Source organism: Henckelia pumila, chromosome 3, assembly GCF_033568475.1.
Source record: "Henckelia pumila isolate YLH828 chromosome 3, ASM3356847v2, whole genome shotgun sequence".
Classification (NCBI taxonomy): Eukaryota; Viridiplantae; Streptophyta; class Magnoliopsida; order Lamiales; family Gesneriaceae; genus Henckelia; species Henckelia pumila.
In genome coordinates, this window is record NC_133122.1 from 72,985,529 (window position 1) to 73,012,783 (window position 27,255).

At 36.0% G+C, this 27,255-nt stretch overlaps 1 protein-coding gene and 1 non-coding gene across 2 annotated transcripts; both read left to right on the forward strand.

The window, feature by feature from the left end:
- The first annotated feature begins 2,141 nt into the window (after positions 1–2,141).
- Positions 2,142–13,802, forward strand: LOC140889014 (uncharacterized). Its single transcript, XM_073296709.1, has 3 exons — positions 2,142–2,853; positions 3,067–3,263; positions 12,684–13,802. Exons 1-3 carry the CDS (start codon positions 2,142–2,144, stop codon positions 13,800–13,802), a joined length of 2,028 nt encoding a protein of 675 aa, XP_073152810.1.
- Positions 13,803–19,707: 5,905 nt separating this feature from the next.
- LOC140893662 (small nucleolar RNA snoR60) lies at positions 19,708–19,779 on the forward strand. Its single transcript, XR_012153255.1, has one exon. It is a non-coding gene; the product is annotated as a small nucleolar RNA snoR60 (small nucleolar RNA).
- Positions 19,780–27,255: the final 7,476 nt, after the last annotated feature.

Here is a 27,255-nt window from a genome sequence, read left to right on the forward strand (position 1 = left end):
GGAAACTTTAAAAAATCACATCACATAAAATTTCAGGCGTTAAAATAAATCACATAACGATTAAATATTCTAAATATCATGCAATAACTCACATAATTTAATTAATTTATCGTGATTAAGCTAGTGGACTTTTGAAACTTACAAAAGTAGACCTTGGATATTGTTATCGTGTTGTTATCCAAATTGAACCAAAGTGCATGTGTAATACTGCTACAATTTTGGTTCGAGCTGGTAGAAGTCTCCCTGAAGATATAATGATGATGATTCCTGAATCTTGGCAGAATGATAAGAACATGGATCCTCATCAGAAGTCCTTGTACGAATATTTCTCTGCTCTTATGGAACCATGGGATGGCCCGCTCTTATATCATGTATGTTTTTATTGATTCTCCTGATTTAAACTTTCATTTTTCATGTCATATATAATTCTTGTAGCTGTATTTTCTCGCCAAATGAATAATAAATTGTCATAATCCTCTCATATATTTTCTAACACAGATACGTAGAGCTTTCATACCAGCGAATGGTAAAAATGTCTGTTTTTGCCTTTGCAGCATTACGAAATGTGGATACATTGTGTTGCAGTTCTTCAAGCTAACTCCACAAGAATCAATGCAAGATCCTATTTACTTTTTTGCTCAGAACCACAAAAAAGTTAGTAACAAATATAAATCCTCTGTATTCTATTGTATCTTCTTTTTTTCTTTTCTTATTAATTGTTTACTGATTGTCCAATCAACTCTTAGGGATGGAACAGAATCAAAGTGAAAACTTTCTGTTGTCGGAGCTAGGAATGGTATTTAACTATTTATATATAATGGTAATTATTTTGTTTATTTGCCTTGGCAAGTGATTTGTGTTAGGATGTTGTTTAATGATATTGATCTACACAAATCTACCCTTTTATTTTACCTGACAGACTTGGACACGTTACATGATCTTGTATATGTTTTTTTTGGGTTCAGTGTGATGACATGCGGCTACCTTGTGCTACAACTATTCCTTCTCTCCCCGCAAGATCCCGTATTTCTTATTGTTTTCGGTAGTGTTTAATGATATTAATAAGTGTTTGATGATATTAATGGTTGTGTGATTTATTCAACAGTTTGGTAAAACTTAAGAAGCACAATTTTTTGGGTTGTTGTGATAGGACAGAAAATTGCTATGAAGGAAGTTTGCAAGCACAGTAGGTGAAACTACAGAATATTATGGTATGCGATGACCGCACAATAGCTAAATGGAGTCATAAATATGAAGATGCACGTTGAATATATAGTGAAAGTAATAAAAAAATGTATAAAATAATCGATTGTCAGCTTGAGAGTCTCTGTTTATTTTGCATTATTTCAATAATATGTTCCACTTTCTTGACCTCTGAACTCTAGCTTCTGTTATCTGATTTTATGTTCTTGTTAATTATTTTTTTTTCTATTTTTCGAAGACATGAGCTAATGGGAAAACGCCACCGCTTCTCTCAATTTAGTGATTCACTTTATTGTTTTGCTGCAGTATGGTGTAAAAATATTTGTGATAACATCATTCAAGGACACATGCTGCATTGAGATTCTTCCTAGTATCCAAAAGTCTGAAAGAATTAACATTAGTCTTATTAGTCAGTATGAAGTTCCTGCATGTGACAAGTATAATTGAATATATTCTTCAGTGTATTGTCATATGCATCCTGCCATTGCTCATTTCTTTCAATTTTAATTTATTATCCTTCTTTTCTGGGTTCCAATTCTTCTGCAGTTATCTTCATGAGTTTTTGGGCTGAGGTTCACTACAATTCCATATATCCAGAAATAGGTAAATTCCAACATCCTATTTTTCATGGAACCCAATATGGACAAACATTTTTATATCAACTGTTGATAGTTTTATTTAGTTTACATATGGGTCTTTGTTTTACTTAGTCAAAGAAGTTAGTAATTAGTGGATTGTGCATTAGCAGTTAGTGGGTTAGTGTTTATTTTTCCTTCAACGTTCAGTTATGTATTAGTATATATAGGCTATTTGTTTATCAATTAATGTAGTGTGAATTTAAGCTCATCTCCTCTGTTTCTTTACTGTTTTTTCAACTTCCTTATATTAGTAAATCTTTCTTCATTCTTTTAAGTTATCAGTGGTATCAAAGCCTGTTAATGGCTTCCGAAAATTTTGTGCAGCCTGCTATTCCACGCTTCGACGGTCACTACGACCATTGGAGTATGCTCATGGAAAATTTCTTAAGGTCCAAAGAATATTGGACGGTTGTTGTTTCTGGTGTAGCAGAACCAGCAGCAGGGATCGTGTTGACAGATGCGCAAAAGACTGAGCTTGAGGGACTGAAGTTGAAGGATCTTAAAGCAAAGAATTATCTCTTCCAATCTATTGACCGCTCAATTTTGGAAACTATTCTTTGCAAGGATACCGCAAATCATATTTGGGATTCCATGAAGAAGAAGTATCAAGGTGCAGCAAGGGCAAAGAGGCAGCAGCTTCAAGCACTTCGTTTGGAGTTTGAAATGCTTCAAATGAAATCCGGAGAATCTGTAACAGATTATTTTGAAAGAACGATGGCAATCGTTAACAAAATGCGGATCCTTGGTGACAAGACAGATGATGTTCTCATTGTTGAAAAAGTTCTTCGATCCATGACACCAAAATTTAATTTTGTTGTCTGCACCATAGAAGAAGCTAATGATGTAAGTTCATTTTCAATTGATGAATTGCAAAGTTCTTTGTTGGTTCATGAACAGAAAATAAATCAACAAGAAAAGAAAGAACAAGCATTGAAATTCATATCACAAAGTCATTCTACACATGGTAGAATTGATAGAGGTCGAGGAAGAGGTAGAGGTCAAAGCAGAGGAGGTATAAACAACAATGATAGTTGGCACCAGTAGCAAAATCATCATCAAGAGACTCATTTTCGAGGAAGAGGTAGAGGACGTGGAGGCCATCTTTCAATTAGAACAAAGTCAATAGACAAATCGAATGTTGAATGCTATAAATGTCATAGGTATGGTCATTACAAGTCAGAATGTCCAACCATTTTTTATAGTGGAGATCAAACTAACTTTGCAGAAAAAGAAGAAGAAGAGTCTCTGTTGATGGTGTGCCATGAGAAGGAAGAAACTCCACAGAACATGTGGTATTTAGATACCGGTTGCAGCAATCACATGTGCGGAGATAAGCAAGCATTCTCTGATTTGGATGAATCCTTTCGCAGCTCTGTTAAGTTTGGTGACAACTCTACAATTTTTGTTATGGGAAAAGGAAAGGTAACAATCCAAACGAAAGGGAATTCTACTCACAGTATATCTAATGTCCTTTTGTGCCAGATTTGAAGACCAATCTGCTTAGTGTGGGTCAATTACAAGAAAAATGATATGAGATTTTTATCAAAGATGGAGTATGTCAGATTCAAGATGCAAAGTTGGGCTTAATTGCTCAAGTCCATATGACAGCTATGAAAGAGTGGGTGCCCGGTTAGCCAACTTGTGGCTAAGGGCTTTTATGACTCTATGTAAAACAATCTTTTGTTTAATATAATTTACACTTTTATAATGGCATTGACTTTGTATTTCTTCATATTGTTATATTATGATATACTATTGTTGTTTTGATAAAGACCTTGAATATACTATAGTGTATGTAAGATGTGGTAGCACATGGGGATGGCTATCATGAAACACATCTTATTGTCACTGTATATTCTAAACAGTTCCTAGTCAATTGAGCCGTCCGCAAATAAGGATAAGGATCGCTCGAGATTGAGACTAGCATTTGCGATGCCGAGTAACACGTTTCATTGGTATGGAACATAGAGATGTTCAAAGCATGCAAATGGATATTCATATGATGAATGATCGAACTACCCTATTCGGACTTTCCAAGTGGTTATCACTTATCGAGTGGATAAAGTCCGCGGTTTTGGTTGTACACCATTAGTCCTTATTACTTGAAACATCATTGAGACTCTATATGTTAGTACTGTACTTTGACTCGTTTACCGACTCTAATGGGGTCATCAGGTGTCGGGATTGGGTACAGTTACGACACATATAGGAGTCGATGCTTTGTTGTCAAGGATTCACCACATACTTGCGAGTGTGGATATCCTATGCGATCTAAGGAGATATTAGTGTGACGAATCTCTGGCCAGAGTACTTGATGTGTTTTAGGTTACTTGGTGTTCCTAGTAACACATGCGATATCACTAATAGATCTCCAAGATGTTATGCATAGTTATCGAATCTCGAACGACTCTCGATGCACCAATGGTTGTTGATTCGATCGGGATATTTGGTTGAAGGGACCGTACTGTATGCTAACCAAAATCTATTGGTTCTTGCAGGCACTATCAGTAATACCTAGGGAATCATGGGGCGATGTTGCTAGGCTCTCTTACCATGATTCGATGGGTAAGTCGGAAATTGTTGTTCCGAGTCACAAGGAGTTGTGAGCCCACGGCTAGCTGTATTCCTGAACCATTGAAGGTTACACAAGTAATGGATTACTAAAACCCCGTAGAGATAGTTAAATTTAAAGAGTTAAATTTAATGAAAGAGAAGTTGGACTTCTTAATTAAAAGGGAGTGGGATTTCCTAAAATGACATAGGGATGGGCATTTTTGGAAATCACTGAATTCGGATTCAGAAAAATTATCTTGACTTTAAAAGATGCAGAAATGGTTTCTGTGCACATTGGTAAAATCAGTTTATCAATCGGAGTCACGATGAATTTTATATTAATTTCTAGAACAACGGGCTTGGCTTGTTGGGCTTAAGTTATGGATTGTGGGCCCTAAGGAGTTAGAGTCCTAATGCAATTATAACTTAATCTAGTCTAAAAATTATCTATAAATATATGTACTGTGTTCAAAAATTACACAAGCTTTCAGTCTAGCAATTTTCAAAAATCAGTCTATATTATTCAAGAGGTTTTTCGAAAATTCCTCTGTCCCTTTTGGAGAAAATTCGACTTGTGATTTTTGTGAAAAATTACAAATCGAATTAACAGATCATATCTGTTTATTCTCTACGTAAAACTTCTGATTGATTTCTAGTGCAGTCAATCAGAGGGTTTCTGTTTTTCATTCGTGGACTTAATTCCGGAGTTAGATCGTGACTGTCATCGGTTTTCGGGATTTACAAGAAGAGCAGATTAAATTCTGTTGGAGTCCACGATCAAGCCTTTGCTTGACGAGGTAAAAATTTAACTGTGTTTTTATTTTTACTTAAACAAATTTAATCGTAAAAGTTTTGATACCCATATATGGAATCGTTCCATATAATAGAATAAAATTTTAAACTTCCGCTGCACCGGGTATCAATTCTTAATTGATCTGAACATGTTTTCCAACAGTGGTATCAGAGACAGGTTGCTCAGATCAAACGATTAAATCAATCGATCGTACAAAATTTTTAAGCCTCGGTTTTTGAAACAAAACGAAAATTTTAAAATTGAATTTTAATGGGCAAATCGGGCAGCGATCGTCGCTGCCCGGGGCAGCGACGGGCTGCTCTGCCCGAGCCCCTCTTTGGGGCACGGGCTGCCCGGGATTGTCCCGGGCAGCCCGAAAAAATTATTTTTAATTTTTAATTAAAATTTTAATTTTTTTTTTGAAATTCTAGTTTTTGATCCGATCGAAAATTGTTTTTGATTGGTTCACGAGGCATCGGATCGAATTGTTCGAGTCCGAAAATTTTAAAATTGATTTTTGGATAAATTTGAATTTTTGGAAAATTTATAAATTTTATCCGTTAAATTAAATTTTATAAAATTAATTATTTTGGTACAATTGATGATAAGATATGATCTTATGGATGGATAAGATAAAATATGATTTTATCTTTTAAATTATGATGCCTTTGCATGTTTATCCAATTATTTAATTATTGAATTAATTATTGGATAAAGGATGATCGATTGCCATGACCAATGTTTTAGGTGTATGTTAGGTAATTTGCATTTGTCTTATTGTTGTTGGATTTTATTAATGGGCTTGATTTATAGCCCAATATGATTGTCATATGTAATAAAAGTGGGCCTGGTTTATGGCCCATTCTCACCCCTAAAATGTATCACATATTTGTTATCGAAATTTATTGTAAATTTATTAGACTTAGTGGGAGACAAAGATTTGAAGAAATGGTGGGCCCAGCAGACAATGAAGACCGAAGAAATGTAAATTGGAAGCTCAATGTAATAGGATTGCATTGCATACTTGCATATCACCTAGGATTGGACTAAGACTCGTGATTGGCAACCACGGGTCGATTAGTTAATGGGATCGATCATACTTAAATAATATATGATATTATTGATGTATGCATGTTTAGACTAAATTGTATGAATCCCGCAAGCATACATAAATTGCATGATGAGACAAATTTTCAAAATTAAAAATCCCTCATTTTAAATATGATTTAAAATTGATATCAAGATTAATAAAAAGGGAATTTAAATATTGTTTAAATATTCCTACCTTCCATCAACGATCAATGTATGAGATGCTACCCGCGGATACGGTCCGGCTCATATTATTGGGGGGGGCCGTTCGTCGGAAATCTGTACATTGGATCGACACATGTTGTAAGTTGGGTGGAACTCCCATGGGATTGGCTCATATTATTGGGGATCCACATGGCAACCGTCCATCACAACTTAATATTGATGGGTTATCTTGACATGTCACAAGAAACGGCGTCATATTATTGGGCCCTTATTGGACATGAGGTAAAAACATGGGGGTTACTTTGAAAGTAATTGGGCTCTACCTTTTGAAAATTATGGTTGGCTGATATTATTCGGGATCATGATTTGTCAATTGGACTCCATGTTCTCACTAAGGAAAACAGTTTCCCGTTTTCACTAGAGGGTAGTGAAATTGTTAAAATAGTGGGAGTGTAATTCATAAAATTAAAATTCGCCATATTTTATGTCTTAGTAAATTAATTAAACAATCATTGATTATTGTCTGTTTCCTTTACAGTATACTATTACAATGACTTCTCGTAATCCACTGTTTTCAATTCTCGAACAAAACAAATTGACTGGCGCAAACTATACGGAATGGTTCCGTAAGTTGAAAATTATTCTTACTTTGGAAAAAGCTTTCTACGTGTTAGAGAAGCCGCCTCCGAAGGAATCCTCGGCTAATACAAGTCCGGAAGAGTTGGCCAAACTTGATTTATGGTGGGACCATGATATCTAGGCCAAATGCTACATGCAGGCTTCGATGTCTGATGAGCTTCAAAGGAGATTCGAGTATGCCGTGAATGTTGCTGACATTCACAAGAACCTCAAGGAACTCTTTGGAGCTCAGTCAAGGTCGGAGAGGTATGCCACCGTCAGAGAGCTCATGACGAGCCGCATGCGAGATGGGACTTCAGTCCGTGAGCATGGAGTGCGCATGATTGGGCTCATTGAAAAGTTGGTAACACTCGACTTGACTTTGGAGCATGAACTTAGCGCAGACTTATTGCTTCTATCACTTCCTTCATCGTTTGACGGTTTTGTGATGAACTTCAATATGAACAAGATAGAGGCCACCCTTGAAGAGATGGTCAATATGCTTGTCACATATGAAGCCACACTAAAGAAGGATAAACCGGTACTCTTGGTTGGCTCCTCTTCTAACTCTAAGAAAGGACCAAGTGGAAAGGGTAAGAAACGTTCTGCCCCGCCCAAGAAGATTGTACAAAATAAGAAGGGAAAGGTCAAGGCTTCAATTGGGATAAAAGATGAAAACGTTTGCCATTACTGCAAAAAAAACCCGGTCATTGGAAACGTAACTGCAAGAAATACCTCGAACAGTTGCGAACTACAAAGGGTATGTTTTACATTGAAATAAATGTTTCGCTTAATACTTCTTCTTGGGTATTGGATACCGGATGTGGATCTCACATCTGCAATGATTTGAAGGTGATGACAAGAAGTCATAAGCTAAGGATAGGTGAGACCCAGCTAAGGCTCGGGAATGGTTCTAGAGTCGAATCCAAAGCTATAGGAGACATTTATTTAGTTTTGCAGAACAATTTTAAGTTATTTTTGAGAGATGTTTTATATGTTCCGGATTTGATCAAAAACATTATATCTATTTCTATGCTTGATAGAGATGGTTTTTCTTGCAATTTTGTGAATGGGATTTGCAATATTTACAAGAATGAATGTTTGATTGGAAATGGACAACTTGAAAACGATCTATATAGCTTAAAATTAAAAGATATTCCAATTAATTATGTTGATAAACCGGTAACAACAATTAAAAGGAAAAATGATAGTCAAAACCCGGAAAACCTTTGGCATGCTAGGCTAGGTCATATTTCCTCAAGGAGGATGAACAAGCTAGTGGGAGACGGCATGTTTGATATGTCTGATATTAACTCTCTACCTACTTGTGAGTCCTGCCTAAAGGGAAAAATGACTAAATCTTCTTTCAAAGGGAAATCTGAGCGTAGTCAAAATCTGTTGGATTTGATCCATACATATGTTTGCGGTCCATTTAGGATTGGTACTAAATGTGGCAACACCTACTTCATTACCTTTACCGATGATTATTCTAGGTATGGGTATTTATATTTAATGAAATATAAGTCTGAAGCATTTGAAAGGTTCAAAGAATTCAAGGCTGAAGTAAAAAACAAACTAGGTAAAAGTATTAAGGCACTTCGATCGGATCGAGGTGGAGAATACTTAAGTACCGAGTTTTTGGACTATCTAAAAGAGAATGGGATTCTCTCTCAGTGGACTCCTCCGATTACACCTTAGCTGAATGGTGTTTTGGAGCGTCGCAATCGAACTTTGTTGGACATGGTTCGATCCATGATGAGCTTCACTAAGCTCCCACCTTCGTTTTGGGGCTACGCGCTTGAAACGGCGGTATTGTTGTTAAACAACATCCACACTAAAGCAGTAGATAAAACACCATACGAGTTATGGAATGGCAAAGCTCCAAAGTATTCATACTTGAGGATTTGGGGATGTCCTGCTTACGTGAAGCAAACAGTGGAAGATAAGTTGGATAGTCGATCCACCTTATGTTATTTTGTAGGGTATCCGAAGAATTCAATCGGATATTATTTCTATCATCCTGCTGAAACAAAAGTATTTGTTTCAAGGAATGCCACCTTCTTGGAGAAGGAGTTCTTATTGGATAAGAAAGGCAAGATGATGGAACTAGAAGAAATTCGAGAAGAACCCGAGATACAAAATAGCGATCCTACACCTCAAGAATCATCACAAGACACGCCTATTACTAGGAGATCCGAGAGGACTTCTAGGCCTCCTATTAGATATGGTCTTCTTCTTGAAGGGGATCAAAGTGAACCTGACATTGGATGTGATCCAAGAAACTTCAAGGAAGCAATTTCTGATGCGGATTCGAATTTATGGCTTGAAGCTATGCAATCGGAAATAGACTCGATGCATTCTAACCAAGTTTGGCCTTTAGTAGATCCTTCCGATGGAATTGTTCCAATTGGGTGCAAATGGATCTACAAGAGAAAGCTTGGGCCTGATGGAAAGGTATTGACCTACAAGGCACGATTGATGGCAAAAGTTTATACTCAAAGACAAGGAGTTGACTATGATGAAACCTTTTCACCAGTCGCAATGTTCAAGTCCATAAGAATTCTTATTGCCATAGCAGCATGGTATGACTATGAGATATGGCAAATGGATGTAAAGACTGCATTTCTTAATGGAAACATTAAGGAAGAGATCTATATGATGCAGCCTGAGGGACACACATCCATGGAAAGCGAGCATAAGGTATGCAAGCTTCAGAGATCAATCTATGGTCTCAAACAAGCATCAAGAAGTTGGAACCAGAAATTTGATGAAACGATAAAGGATTTTGGTTTTATCAAGAACCCGGAGGAACCATGCGTGTACAAGAAAGTAGTTAAGAATGCGGTAATATTCTTAGTACTTTATGTTGATGACATCCTACTCATGGGGAATGATGTAGGGATGTTGCAGTCAACAAAGATATGGTTATCAGGTAGATTCTCGATGAAGGATTTAGGTGAGGCATCCTATATTCTAGGAATTCAGATCTATAGAGATAGATCTAAAAGAATGATAGGACTCACTCAATCAACCTACATCGACACCATATTGAAAAGGTTTTCAATGGATGGGTCCAAGAGAGGATGACACACGTGTCATATGCATCAGCCATAGGTAGTATCATGTATGGGATAATATCTACCAGACCGGTGCTCTGAGCGTCACGAGCAGATACCCAGCCAATCCCGGTCAAATGCATTGGAAAGTCGTGAAGGATATTCTTAAGTACTTGCGAAGGACTAAGAATTTATTCATGGTTTATGGAGGGAGAGAATTGAAGTTGGAAGGCTATACCGACTCTAGCTTCCAATGTGACGTGGATGACTCGAAATCAACCTCTGGATTTGTATTCGTGCTCAATGGCGGTGCTGTCTCTTGGAAGAGTTCCAAGCAGGACACCACAGCGGATTCCACCACTGAGGCAGAATACATTGCAGCATCAGCTGCAGCTAAAGAGGTGGTTTGGATAAGGAAATTCATCCAAGAGTTGGGTGTAATTCCTCAAGCTGTTCGTCCAGTCCCGGTGTATTGTGACAACACGGTTAGGAAATACCACATCATCCGGGAGATCGTGGAAAGAGGAGACATCACTGTCGAAAGAGTGGCCTCTACAGACAATATCGCTGATCCACTTACTAAGCCCTTGCCAGGACCATTGTTTGACAAACATCGCGAAGCAATGGGATTATGTAGTATGACTAGTTGGCTTTAGGGCAAGTGGGAGATTGAAAGAGTGGGTGCCCGGTTAGCCAACTTGTGGCTAAGGGCTTTTATGACTCTATGTAAAACAATCTTTTGTTTAATATAATTTACACTTTTATAATGGCATTGACTTTGTCTTTCTTCATATTGTTATATTATGATATACTATTGTTGTTTTGATAAAGACCTTGAATATACTATAGTGTATGTAAGATGTGGTAGCACATGGGGATGGCTATCATGAAACACATCTTATAGTCACTGTATATTCTAAACAGTTCCTAGTCAATTGAGCCATCCGCAAATAAGGATAAGGATCGCTCGAGATTGAGACTAGCATTTGCGATGCCGAGTACCACGTTTCATTGGTATGGAACATAGAGATGTTCAAATCATGCAAATGGATATTCATATGATGAATGATCGAACTACCCTATTCGGACTTTCCAAGTGGTTATCACTTATCGAGTGGATAAAGTCCGCGGTTTTGGTTGTACACCATTAGTTCTTATTACTTGAAACATCATTGAGACTCTATATGCTAGTACTGTACTTTGACTCGTTTACCGACTCTATTGGGGTCATCAGGTGTCGGGATTGGGTATAGTTACGACACATATAGGAGTCGATGCTTTGTTGTCAAGGATTCACCACATACTTGCGAGTGTGGATATCCTATGCGATCTGAGGAGATATTAGTGTGACGAATCTCTGGCCAGAGTACTTGATGTGTTTTAGGTTACTTGGTGTTCCTAGTAACACATGCGATATCACTAATAGATCTCCAAGATGTTATGCATAGTTATCGAATCTCGAACGACTCTCGATGCACCAATGGTTGTTGATTCGATCGGGATATTTGGTTGAAGGGACCGTACTGTATGCTAACCAAAATCTACTGGTTCTTGCAGGCACTATCAGTAATACCTAGGGAATCATGGGGCGATGTTGCTAGGCACTCTTACCATGATTCGATGGGTAAGTCGGAAACTGTTGTTCCGAGTCACAAGGAGTTGTGAGCCCACGGCTAGCTGTATTCCTGAACCATTGAGGGTTACACCAGTAATGGATTACTAAAACCCCATAGAGATAGTTAAATTTAAAGAGTTAAATTTAATGAAAGAGAAGTTGGACTTCTTAATTAAAAGGGAGTGGGATTTCCTAAAATGACATAGGGATGGACATTTTTGGAAATCACTGAATTCGGATTCAGAAAAATTATCTTGACTTTAAAAGATGCAGAAATGGTTTCTGTGCACATTGGTAAAATCAGTTTATCAATCGGAGTCACGATGAATTTTATATTAATTTCTAGAACAACGGGCTTGGCTTGTTGGGCTTAAGTTATGGATTGTGGGCCCTAAGGAGTTAGAGTCCTAATGCAATTATAACTTAATCTAGTCTAGAAATTATCTATAAATATATGTTCTGTGTTCAAAAATTACACAAGCTTTCAGTCTAGCAATTTTCAAAAATCAGTCTATATTATTCAATAGGTTTTTCGAAAATTCCTCTGTCCCTTTTGGAGAAAATTCGACTTGTGATTTTTGTAAAAAAATTACAAATCGAATTAACAGATCATATCTGTTTATTCTCTACGTAAAACTTCTGATTGATTTCTAGTGCAGTCAATCAGAGGGTTTCTGTTTTTCATTCGTGGACCTAATTCCGGAGTTAGATCGTGACTGTCATCGGTTCTCGGGATTTACAAGAAGAGCAGATTAAATTCTGTTGGAGTCCACGATCAAGCCTTTTCTTGACGAGGTAAAAATTTAACTGTGTTTTTATTTTTATTTGAACAAATTTAATCGTAAAAGTTTTGATACCCATATATGGAATCGTTCCATATAATAAAATAAAATTTTAAACTTCCGCTGCACCGGGTATCTATTCTTAATTGATCTGAACATGTTTTCCAACAGGCTAATCGTATGTTTCCACTTTATCTCCACAATACAGTTCATTCATGTTTGTATGCAAAATTGAAAGATGAAGCATGGTTATGGCATTTTCGATATGGGCATCTAAATTTTGGTGGATTGAGAACTCTACAACAGAAAAATATGGTGATGGGCCTTCCTCAACTTGTACCTTCTTCCCAAGTTTGTGAAGATTTTGTTGTTAGCAAACAACACCGTAATCAATTTCCTCAAGGGAAATCAATGAGAGCAAAAGAAGTTTTGGAGATAGTTCATTCCGATATTTGTGGCCCGATAAATCCAGAGTCAAATGGAGGTAAAAGGTATCTAATTACCTTCATTGATGATTTTAGTCGGAAAACTTGGGTATATTTTCTGCAGGAAAAATCCGAAGCTTTTGTAGCCTTCAAAAACTACAAAGTGCTGGTGGAGAAAGAAGTTGGAAGAACAATAAAAGTTCTGCGCACTGATCGTGGTGGAGAATACAATTCAAATGAGTTTTCAAATTTTTGTGAGACTCATGGAATCAAGAGGCAACTAACAGCAGCTTACACGCCTCAACAAAATGGAGTATGTGAAAGGAAGAATCGCACTATAATGAATATGGTGCGAAGTCTTTTGAGAACAAGTGGAGTTCCAAAAAATTTCTGGCCCGAAGCAGTAAACTGGACAGTCCATATATTGAATAGAAGTCCCACACTTTCTGTTCAAAATATGACACCTGAGGAAGCATGGAGTGGAAGGAAACCTGTTGTAGATCATTTCCGGATTTTTGGTTGTATTGCTTATGCCCATGTTCTAGATGTAAAGAGGACGAAGCTTGATGACAAAGGGGAAAAATATATATTTCTTGGTGTTAGTTATAAGACAAAAGCTTATAAGCTATACAATCCTAATACCAAGAAAATTGTTATTAGTCGTGATGTTGTATTTGATGAAAAAACCAGCTGGTCATGGGCTCAAAATGATGTTAAAGAAAATATTCCAGCAGATTTTGATGATGATGAGCAAGAGCAGCAGCCTATGGAGGGTGAGCAAGAAGAGGAAGCCATACCAAATGATCACATTAGTCCAGTTTTAGCTCAATCACAAAGGCCACATCGTGTTCGAAGAAGACCATGATGGATGTCTAATTATGAGGTAACTGGACTTGACCAAAGTGATGACCCACTTACACATTTTGCTTTGTTCTCATATTGTGATCCTACCATGTTTGGAGAGGCTGTCAAAGAAGCAAAATGGAGGAAGGCTATGGATGCTGAAATTGCAGCCATCGAAAAAAATGCTACATGGCAGCTATGTGATCTACCTAAAGGTCAAAGAACAATTGGTGTAAAGTGGGTTTACAAGACAAAGCTGAAGGAAAATGGTGAGGTTGAAAAATACAAGGCACGCTTAGTCACAAAGGGCTACAAACAAGAGTTTGGTGTTGATTACAAAGAAATATTTGCTCCGGTAGCAAGGCATGATACAATTAGAATGTTGATTGCAATGGCCGCCCAAAACTCGTGGCCTATCTTTCAATTGGATGTAAAATCGGCATTCCTCCATGGCGATTTGAAAGAAGAGGTATTTATTGATCAACCTCCCGGTTATGTGAAACTTGGTTACGAGCATAAAGTGTATAAATTAAAAAAGGCTCTATATGGGTTAAAACAAGCTCCACGAGCTTGGTATAACCGTAAAGAAACTTATTTTTTGGATCAAGGATTTCAAAAATGTCCTTATGAATATACACTTTTCATTAAGTTTGAAGATAGTGGGAAGATGCTCGTAATTTGTTTGTATGTAGATGATTTAATCTACACTGGAAATGATACATCCATGTTTGGAAGTTTTAAAAATTCCATGATGAATGAATTTGATATGTCTGATCTTGGAATTATGCATTACTTTCTTGGCATTGAAGTGGTGCAATCTTCTGCTGAAATTTTTATTTCTCAAAAGAAGTATGTGCAAGATATCTTGAACAGGTTTCAGATGAAAGATTGCAACCTAGCAAGTACTCCATCTAAGTTTGGGGTGAAGTTAAAGAATGATTATGAAGGAGAAAAGGTTGATGACACTCTTTACAAATAGATAGTGGGGAGTTTAATGTACTTGACAGCTACAAGACCAGACATAATGCATGCTGTCAGTATGATTAGCAGATACATGGATTGTCCTACCTAGATTCATCTCTTGGCCGCAAAAAGAATTCTTCATTATTTGCAAGGAACCAAGGAGTATGGATTGTTCTACAAGACTGGAGAAAAATCACATCTTCTTGGCTTTACAGATAGTGATTATGCAGGAGACTTAGATGATCGAGAAAGTACATCTGGGTATGTTTTCATGTTAGGAACAGGGCCTGTTTCATGGTCATCAAAGAAGCAACCTATTGTCACATTATCATCTACAAAAGCTGAATTTGTTGTTGCTACATCCTGTGCTTGTCAAGCCATTTGGTTAAAGAAAATCATCAAAGAGCTGAATTTCAAGGAAGATGGACCTACACAGATTTTTTGTGACAACACTTCAGCAATAAAGCTCTCAAAAAATCCAGTGTTACATGGCCGAAGTAAACATATTGATGTGAAAAATCATTTCCTGAGGAATCTCACAAATGAAGGTGTCATTAACCTTGTTTACTGTAGGAGTGAAGACCAAATTGCTGACATTTTAACAAAATCTCTAAAGGTTCCTGTTTTTCAGAAGCTGAGGAATCTACTTGGTGTTTGCACAAGGAGCTTCAAAGTTTGACTTGTTTTTTTTAAACTGATTGTGGTCATCAGTTTAAGGGAGTGAATGTTGATAGTTTTATTTAGTTTACATATGAGTCTTTGTTTTACTTAGTCAAAGAAGTTAGTAATTAGTGGATTGTGCATTAGCAGTTAGTGGGTTAGTGTTTATTTTTCCTTCAACGTTCAGTTATGTATTAGTATATATAGGCTATTTGTTTATCAATTAATGTAGTGTGAATTTAAGCTCATCTCCTCTGTTTCTTTACTGTTTTTTCAACTTCCTTATATTAGTAAATCTTTCTTCATTCTTTTAAGTTATCATCAACACCAAGTTTAGAATTGTTATAAAAGGATTATATGCGTCAACACGGACATCTCATGCAACAATGCGCCTAGAAGTTTAGTTAAAGATGGTTTAATATAATTTGAAAGATAAAAGTTTTTAATGCTATTTGAAAATCTTTTTTATTTGAGGAAGTCCGACAACTCTGCTTAGTCAGTGCTCCAACCTTACTTTCAGATTTCCCGACATTTCGGACAAAAAAAAAAGAAGAAATGGCAGTCAGATCAACATGAACATTTTGAGTTATCAAATGATTACAGTATCTGATCGAATGGTAATTTTGAGTTTAGTACTATATTGATTTAAAATGACATGTTATGATTGAGAATGATTTAATTAGATGATCAAATGGTAGTTTTGAGTTAGTATAATTTTTATTATTTTTTGAAGTTGCGTCGTGATTAAATCTTTCTCGCCTTTAAATTTCTATATCATTTTTTGTTCTTTGTTGTAGTGGATACAAGTGGATGAAAATCTATGCTGAAACGAGTGTTCCAATTTAATTTATATAGATTTGTTCATACTATTTTATAGTGTAGATTGAATTAAAATTAGAGTTTTGATTGATTTGTAATATTGAAAAATGTATATTAAATTTAATTTTGGAAATTTTAAATCTTGATTTATTTATAATATTGAAAATTTGTATATTAAATATTTTTTGTTTTTTATTTGAGAAACGACAACGGATTTTATCCATTGTCTTTGTCATTTTAAAACTGTTGTATTTTTTGGCGTTTTTAAAAGTCCGCTAATAGACAACAGATAAATCCGTTGTCGTTGAGAGAAAAGACAAAGAATCGTTGGGCGCGCTTTCAACAACATCGAAAAGTACAACAGTTTTCTGCAGCCTACGACAACGGATAAAATCCGTTGTCTTTAGCCATTTTTCTTGTAGTGTATACATGGACGGCGGTCGTTTCCAGCCGATCTGGCAAAAGTATTGGCGATGATCGGAATAGTTATCTGGGAATCCCGACGAGAAGCAAGATGAGCTTCATGGTTGAGGAGCTTATCATGTAGTTCCTCAAACGAGATTGCAGTATCTCGGGCTTGAATGGCATGGGCAAGTTCTTTATAGTCATCATCCAGGCCATGAAGAACTATGATAGTGAGATCTTCAATATCCATAGGAGAGTTCATGAGAGCCAGTTCATCAGCTTTGGATTTGATGAACTACATGAATTCGGTGATGGACTGAGAGCCCTTGACTAGATTGCGCAGTTTCTTTTTTAACTGGGTTATGCGACCACGAGAGGGCTTGCCATAGGTGAGGGCAAGGGTGTTCCAAGGGTCTGCTGATGTGGTGGCAGTAGCAATAAACGGAATCAAATAAGAATATAGGAAGTCAATGAGAATATTATCAGTTGATCCTGGCAAATCCAGGCGGTGTACGCAGGATTCAACGTTTGAGTGGTGGCGATTGTGAAGAATTTTGCTGAACAAGGATGAGAAACATCAACAAAACCAAACATATCATGACCAGTAAGGAGGGTCATGAACTACAGACTCCATGAGAGAAAGTTTTAGGAGGTGAGCTTGAAAGGCGCATGAGCTGCAACATTGAAGGAGATCGGAGTATCAGGGGTAGCGACTGGAGTGGTGGTGGCGGCCATAGAAACGGCGGCATCGACTAGTTGGTGTATTAGGGTTAGGGTTTTAGTGGCGTATGCCAGAGACTTCTGATACTATGTAAAAACTGATGGAAAATATAATTTTTATATATTTCCATGAAGAAATACAAGACGTATTTATATACAACTAGAAACCTATGAAGAATAAAAGAAAATACAATATATAAAATATAAAAAAGATAATATATAATATATTCTAAGATATAGAATATATTTCAATAGATTGTACTTATCTTCAAAACTATCTAATCTCAAAATGTATGTAGAGAACACATATTTGTAATATGGTAGCCAAAAAAGTGCATAAAAAGAAGGTACTATGGTATTTCTTACTCTGTTTCTCGGCAATGACGGCTTCAACTTCGATTTTTATTTTTGGTTTGGGAATGGAGTTTGATTATACTAAAATTTTATCTCGGATTCGGTCTGGTAGAGTGGATCTCTAAATATTCAACAATAAGGGTCGGGTTGGGCAAACATAGTTTTCCACAGACAAAAATAGGGTTAGGGGGTGCCGAAGGTATGTTCGGCGTGACCCCTCTGATGCCTAAGTCAGTGCTCAGAAGACAAATAGCGTAATAAAATTGAGAGAGCAAGAGAATATGAGTAAGTGAATGTGTGAGAAAAAGTGAATGTGTAAAACCATAAGAAATACCTGATATTTATAGGCGCATGAGGGGTCGTTATCTCGTAGGAGTAGAATTCTTATTGGAGTATAGTTCTATATGATGTAGGAGACTGATACCGATAGGACTCTATTGCCATGGCGGCTAGAATTTCGAGCCATCCGGATAATCTAATCGTAATTTTGAGTTTATCGGGATCTTCTTTATCTTTTCGAGATCTTCCAAGCGTATCTGACATTATTGCGTTCTTATTGACACTTATCCTGCTGGGCTCAGGTCGGGCTTCTTCCCTAGCTTCCCAGACAAGGCTTGGCCTAATGGGCTCAGCAGCTTGCTCTCTCACATATAATCTTTACTTTTTTTATTGGTTGGGCTTTTATCCAGCTTGGGCTTTCACATATAATATAACTTAGTGGATTTTGGAGGTACTTTCCCAAGTATAGGCTGTCGGGTTCTGGAGGGACCAGACTCATATATTTTTAGAGGCATCAGAGTCAAAGAAGTTCTATTTCCTTAGACCAAAACACAAGAACAATGTTAGTAGTTGAAGATATGATAGAAGAAGGCGACGATTCCTTTGCTACAAACATTGACAGATCTGGATATGCGTGTAATAGTGATGCACTATCTTGTTTAGCTGTCAAAATTAGTCCCTGCATTGAGCTAGATAATCCATTTATAGGGGTAGTTTGATCAAAAAATTTGTCGTTCTCAGAATAATGTTTTTCGAATGAATAAACCTAGTGGGTGGTCAATGTGTCATGGGCACCTGTCAATGTTGCATGCTGTATATTTTTTATTATATCTTTGTTTGATTGAATTTTGTTCTTGTAAATGCCCTCAAGTGATAAAGCTGGGATTTAATTTAGAACATGAGGATAAAGTTGTGAAGCTTCTTCTCCATTTTTATCGATCTCAACGTTATATATATATATATATATATATATATATATATATGCAAAATCTTAGGATCCAAAAATTCATGTCACAGCGATGGTGTGCTGCAGCCCCTTATGAGAAGTGAATGCAAGGATTTTTTGGAGGTTTCAGCAATTCTTCCGTGAGTTTTACTTTTTTTTATTTCATCTTTCTAGGAATTGGAGGCAAATAAATAGAGCATGGTCAGTCAGTGGTGACGTGAAGACGAATCCTTGTGTAAGCTTTAAATAATCTGAACACTTGCAAAAATTAACAGCTGAGAGAGATGGTGTTGGCAGTATTACAAGAATCGGACCTCGTATTATCAGAGGATTTCATTGAACTAATTGTGGATAAGATCTACTAATTTAGCTTCTGCATTTTCTTGATCTCTCAATTGAATGTCCAGATTTTCACTCCATTAATCTTTTTTTTTTCCTTTTATAATTAGACATTCTCTGAGGCGGATACAAAAGGCGATGGAAGGATAGATGAAGATGAATGAAAGGAATTTGTCTCCAAAAATCCAACTCTCATCAAGAACATGACTCTTCCTCATCTCAAGTATATACATCTTCTTAACCCAAAAAATTAATGTTCTTTTCAGAGATATGACAATAGAATTTCCTATAATGGGTACTCATAATGTTTTTGCCCCTTTATTTTGGTACTTCCAAAGTTTTAAAATTTGTTCATTTATGTTTACCTTGTTGGTTCTTCATGGGAGTGCTTATCTCCAAAATTGACTTCTGGAATTATCTTTCTTGATTTACATCTATGAACAAACAATTGAAGAGCTACTCGGATTCCCCTTCAAGACATTATGGGTGATGCAAAAACCGATTCTTTGATGTGTTCATTGAATTTAATATACTAATTACTTAGTTCCTTGAATATTTATATTTTGTTGGAATTCAAACACATTTTGGATTCAACAATTCAAAATTCAACCATGGTGGCTACCAAACTTGATGCCATTCACACCATGCAGGTTTCACACTTCAACAACCCCAAACATTTGCCTATAAATAGCCTCATTTGCATTGATTCAAAATCATCCCAAGAAATCCCAAAAACACAAGAAATATAGAGTGTTTTTGTAGCCTAGTCATTTAGATAAATTTTAGTATGCTATGTGGTTGCGGCGATGTCCGATCTTCCACATCAAAAAGAATTTTCTACGTGATTAGATTTGTGTGAGTTCCACTTGTAAAGTGAGATCGAGTGTGTCATCCAAAAATCGTTGTTCTTGAAGTTCTTGGTATCCCCTAAGTTGTTCTAGGAAACGTTGTTGTTATCTCCTATTATTGTAGGAATGTGTTGTACCCATTATTGATATAGTGAAGATTTTCTTGGTGGACTTCGGTCCCATGGTTTTTCCCTAATTTGGGTTTTTCACGTAAAAATCCTTGTGTCGTTCTTATTCGTTCATATTATCTTGATTGATATTGATATCATGGAAACACTTTGATCCGATAGTATCACTGAAGGGGAAAAGAATCAAAAGCTTCTGCTATATAAAAGTCAATTAATTTTGGCTATCTTTCCCAACAAGTGGTATCAGAGCCACGTTCAATGGAGGAGCCCCTTGGAGGGATGTTCAAACTGAACGGGTCAAACTATTCCATATGGAAGGCAAGCATGCTGGATCTGCTATATTGCAAAGATTTGTACTTGCCATTGAGTGGTGATGAAGCCAAGCCAGAAAATCAATCAAATGAAGAATGGATTATACTACATCGAAAAACTGTCGGTTACATACGAAGTTTTATCGAACATAGTATCTTCCATAACTTTGAAAACGAAGATAAAGCCGATGCTTTGTGGAGAAAAATTGAAGCTATGTTTGAGAGAAAGAATGCCTTGAACAAAGCCTCAATTATCAGAAGTATCGCACGACTTAGATACAAAGAAGGTGCAAATATGATGGAGCACCTAAATACTTATCAGGGTTTAATCAACAAATCTACCACCATGAAGATTGCCCTAGATGATGAAGTTACAGCCTTGTTACTACTGAGCTCTTTGCCAGACAGTTGGGATACTCTCGTGGTATCGCTCAATAATTCTGCTCTTGATGAAAAAATGACATTACAAACAGTCAAAGATTGCCTTCTCACTGAAGAGTCTAGAAGAAAAGAGCAAGAATATAACTCTGAAACCAAGGCATTGGTCACAGAAACGGTTGATAATCAAGGACGAAGTTACACCAGAGGTCCTCAAAAAGGAAGAGACAAATCCAGGGGGAAGTATAAGACCAGAAAAGAATTCAAGTGTCATTATTGTGGAGGTCCAAACCATTACGAAAGAGAATGCAGGAAAAAGAAGAGAGATCAAAGGAATGGTACAAAGTCAGAAGAGAAAGACACAGCTGCAGTTACATCTGATGGAGATATTATCATTCTTGGTGATGAAGCATGTTTCAACGTATCATACCAACAAACTGATTGGATTATTGATTCTGGAGCTTCATATCATATCACTCCACACAGAGATATGTTTGCGTCCTACTCAAGTGGAAACTTTGGAAAAGTTAGAATGGTCAATCAAGGTATGACAGAAGTCATTGGTATGGGGAGCATTGTCTTGGAGACAGATACAGGATCTCGTCTCACTCTCAAAGAAGTTCGCCATGTTTCAGATATTCGACTTAATATCATTTCTGCTGGAAAGCTTGATGATAAAGGTTGTGTCAGTCACTTTGGAGAAGGAAAATGGAAACTCATCAAAGGTTCTCTCATTATCGCTAAATGTGTGAAGCAGAACTCTCTCTATCTGATGCATGCAAAGGTATCCAGTGGAGAGGTTACTGTATCTACGAAGAATTCCACCATTGAATTATGGCACAAGAGACTTGGACATATAAGCAAAAAAGGAATGGAAACTTTGGCTAGAAAGAAACTCCTACCTGAAGTATCTGGTATGCACTTGAAAACATGTGTTGATTGTTTAGTTGGAAAACAACACAGAGTTGCATTTCAAATTTTTTCTCCATCTAGAAAAACTCAATGTTTGGATTTAGTGCACACAGATTTGTGTTACATGAAAGACAAAACTCTCGGCGATGCTCTTTATTTCGTGACCTTTATTGATGATTTCTCCCGAAAGGTCTGGTGCTTTACGTTAAAATCTAAAGATCATGTTCTTGAGATCTTTAAGAATTTTCACGCAAAAGTTGAAAAAGAAACTGGAATGAAGTTGAAATTTGTTTGCGCAGACAATGATGGCGAATACAGGGGTCCATTTGAGCAATATTGCTCAACTCATGGAATCAGGCTTGAGAAAAGTTTTCCAAAAACACCACAGCACAATGGTGTGGCTGAAAGAATGAACAGAACAATTTGTGAGATGATAAAGTGCATGCTATCTCAGTCCAGATTGCCCAATTCCTTTTGGGGTGAAGCTATGAGAACTGCAATTGATTTGATCAACCTTTCTCCATTAGCTCCGTTAGATGGTGATGTTTCTGATAGAGTTTGGTTTGGGAAAGATGTCTCATACAAACACTTAAGAGTGTTTGGATGCAGAGCCTTTGTTCATATTCCAAAAGATGAAAGATACAAGCTTGATAATATATCCAAAAAGTGCATATTTTTGGGTTATGGCCATGAAAAGTTCGGATATCGACTATGGGATCCAGTAAATCAAAAGATTGTTAGAAGCCGAGATGTTGTATTTCTTGAAGATGAGATTGGTTGTGATTTTGAACACAATAAAGAATCACAACAATCTAATTCAGAAATCCCAGTCAATCTAGATCCAGTTCGTTCACCCATAGTTCGTGATCATGGGGGAGATATGCAGAGTGATCATGAAGATTTAGTTGAACCAGATGATGCTCAAGACAACTCTTTAGATTCAGCTTCTGAAACAGGGATTAGAAGGTCAACCAGACAAAGAATACCTTCTACAAGATACATTCCACATGAATATGTGATGCTCACTGATGGAGGAGAAACAGAAAGTTTTAAAGAAGCTGTATCAAATGCCCAAAAAGATAAGTGGATCAAAGCGATGAAAGATGAGATGCAATCGCTTCATGACAATCATACCTATGGATTGGTAAATCTACCAAAAGGTAAGAGAGCACTTAAAAATAAATGGGTTTACAGGTTGAAGACTGAAGAAAATGGATCACGACTGAGGTACAAAGCGAGGCTGGTCGTAAAAGGTTTCAACCAAAAGAAAGGTGTTGATTTTGATGAAATTTTCTCACCAATGTTGAATATGTCTTCTATCAGTGTTGTTCTTGGACTTGCTGCTAGTTTGGATTTGGAGATAGAACAACTTGATGTCAAGACCGCATTTCTTCATGGTGATCTAGATGAAGAAATATATATGGATCAGCCAAGAAAACATGGTCTGTCGGTTGAACAAAAGCTTGTATGGATTGAAGCAAGCCCCAAGGCAGTGGTACAAAAAGTTCGATTCATTCATGATGAGTCACGGGTACAGGAGAACCAGTTATGATCACTGCGTATTTCTTAAGAAATATGATGACAATGATATCATCATACTGTTGTTGTATGTTGATGATATGTTGATCATTGGTCATGATTCAACCAAGATAGACAAGCTTAAGAGGGAGCTTGACAAGTTTTTTGCAATGAAAGACTTAGGACCAGTGAAATAGATTCTTGGAATGAAGTTCTCCAGGGACAGGACAAATAAAAAGCTGTGGTTATCTCAAGAATAATACATTGAGAAAGTTCTTGAAAGATTCAAAATGGATAAGGCAAAGACCGTTGGCACTCCACTTGCAGGGCATTTCAAACTAAGTTCAGTTCAATGTCCCACAAGTGATGAAGAAAAGAAATAAATGGAAAGTGTTCCTTATGCTTCAGCAGTCGGCGGTCTGATGTATGCAATGGTGTGTACGAGACCTGACCTCTCTCACGCAGTTGGCGTGGTAAGTCGATTTCTCTCAAATCCTGGAAAAGATCACTGGTCAGCAGTGAAATGGATATTCCGATATCTGAGAGGTACTTCTATATTTTGTTTGAGATTTGGAACTAACCTACCTGTGTTAGAAGGATACACTGATGCAGATATGGCTGGTGATGTTGATTCTAGAAAGTCCATATCCTGATACTTGATGACATTTGCAGGGGGAGCAGTCTCATGGCAATCAAAACTTCAAAAGTGTGTGGCATTATCCACAAGAGAAACCGAGTACATAGACACGACCAAAGCATGCAAAGAACTTCTATGGTTGAAGAAGTTTCTACAAGAGTTATGCCTAAGGCAAAACAAGTTTACGCTCTACTGTGATAGTCAGAGCGCAATCCATCTGAGTAAAAACTCCAGTTTATACTCAAGATAAAAAGCATATTGATGTGAGGTATCATTGGATCCGAGATGCGTTAAACGACAAGTTGTTACATCTTGAGAAGATACATACTGATGAAAATGGTTCCGATATGTTCACAAAGTCATTGCCAAAAGAAAAGTTGGAAAGTTGTAGAAGTGCAGCGGGTCTGATTGAATCTACAAAATGAGTTTGAGGAGGAGAATTGTTGGAATTCAAACACATTTTGGATTCAACAATTCAAAATTCAACCATGGTGGCTATCAAACTTGATGTTATTCACACCATGGTTTCACACTTCAACAACCCCAAACATTTGCCTATAAATAGCCTCATTTGCATTGATTCAAAATCATCCCAAGAAATCCCAAAAACACACACAAGCAATATAGAGTGTTTTTGTAGCCTAGTCATTTAGATAAATTTTAGTATGCTCTGTGGTTGCGGCGATGTCCGATCTTCCACATCAGAAAGAATTTTCTACGTGCTTAGATTTGTGTGAGTTCCACTTCTAAAGTGAGATCGAGTGTGTTATCCAAGAATCATTGTTCTTGAAGTTTTTGGTATCCCCTAAGTTGCTCTAGGAAGCGTTGTTGTTATCTACTATTATTGTAGGAATGGTTGGGCAGCTGAAAATTACTATATATATATATATATATATATATATATATATATATATATATATATATATATATATTAATATATGTTAATAAATATTAATGAATACTCCATTTATAGGACCGAACGTTTGTCGCTTTAACAAAAGCTATAGTTGGTGATAATAGTTCAACCCAAATCTTTTAAACCGCACAACAACAAAAGCATCATGGTTTGATCGCTCTACCAGCAAGGATAATTATTGCACCCCAACAATCTCTCTCTCAATAATGAAACTCCTTCCAATCAATGAGAATCGAACACGTGACCTTGACTCTGATACCAATTTTATAACCGAGTGTTTGCCGTTTTAACAAAAGTTACAGCTTGTGGTAATGGTGCAACTCAAATCTTTTAAATCGCACAGTAGCCTGACCGACATGGTTCGATCGTTCTACCAACAGAAAAAATTATTGCACCCCAACATCATTTATCATTTACACCAAACTAGTTATAAGGATCCAGACAAAATTGGCAAAAAATTAAACATATAAGACTAAAAATAAAATTTATCTATGTAGCAAACAAAAAGACATAAATAAATGACTAAAAATCAATTTTTCCAAAAAAAAGTACGTCCCATCATGTTTTTTGAATTTTGTTAATTACATATACTATCCTTAATTCTTAAATCTTGAGATTGTTAAAAATCACATATGATCATTAAATTCCTATTTTATAAATCTTGAACACACGTAGCTCTGAAAGCCAGTACGGACAGGTTGCACGTACTCAAAATTTGAAAATATATGGATATGTATACACAAGATCTGAAAACACATGGAGTTAATATAATTTTTTTCAAATATGCATTTCTTAGTAAGATTTCATAAGGGTATATATACAATTAACTTTATATAATTTTGGTTGTAGTAATTGTCTGTACTGTAAGAGCGATCAAACATTTGCATATAACGTATATACAACTAGCATGGGAAATTCGGGAAAATAACCTTGATCAAATTTCATTTCTTAAAAATAACTCTAACGAATATCTAAAGATATTTTTACGGGGAGGCAAAGCACCGGAACTGTCTGAGATGAAAAAAATGTCGACGCCGATGAAAACATAGACACCTCAAGTGTACTTGAGTGTAATTAAAAATTGAGATCATTTTTATAATATATATTTGACCAAAATTATTTTGCTAACTACTCCTTTTTTGTTTTTTTTGTTTTTGAAAACACTAACTACTCCTTTTAACATTCGGTGAAGAGACGGACGCTCAAATATTCTCATTAGTTGCAAAGATTGTGTAACTATAGAAAGAAATACTATTGAGATATAACAAAATAAAAATAGTATATGATTGTATGATTTTAAAAAATTGAATATTATATTATCATCGATCATAACTTTTGAGAAAACAAAAAGCTATGGATACTAATTTTCCGAAATCACAACCAACAACTCATGGGCATAAAAAAAAAAATCCAAACTGCTCTCGAATAGATGTCCGAATTGGGGAAATATGTAGGCATTTGGTCGATGACATATTTTAAGACGAGTTTGTTGTTAAAGCTCGCTCAGTGTTGTTTAATTAACTAGATTAGTTTGCAAATTATTGTGGTATCTTAGAATTTTATTCGATATTCACCAAAAAGTAACGATTGCGGGTGTACATCGTAAAAATATAATAATCTATATCTATATCTATATCTATATATAAATAAAAACATAGTTTTTGTCATTTTTGGTAAAATCCCGCCAAAACTCAATTACTAAAATAAGAAATTTTTTTACCAAAAACGGAAACACAATTTGTGTTAATAAAAAATATACTTAATCATATTATTCAACAGATGATTTTTTTATTTATTTATATATGATGTGTTTATATATAGATGTATATATATATATATATATATATATATATAATTAAAATTCTGAAAACTAAGTTGTTAAAAAGAGAAATATTTTGGCCAAAAATAACACCATTTTAGTTTGTTTTAAATTTTTTTTGCAGATGACGTGTTTATATGTATCTCAATTTATATCTATTATTAAAATTTAGAGATTTTTTTTTGATTTCTTATTTATTATTATAATTCACTGTTATTCGAAATAAAATATTGCTTCAGATCAAAATTTTAAATCAGTTACTTCATAATTAGATTGCCGAAAGACCGACATTCGAATATTAAACACAAAATTTAATTATATTATGGAACATTTACAAACAATCTCATGATTTCAGCACTACATCCATGATATTTGCTTTCTAAAAAATTAAATAATCCTTTAAGATTCAAAGAAAAATCATGCGTAATACATTATAAATATTTATTATACATGTAGATATAATATACAATCCCATAAATTTCGGCATTACATCCCTCAATATTAAAAAAAAATTTCACGAGAA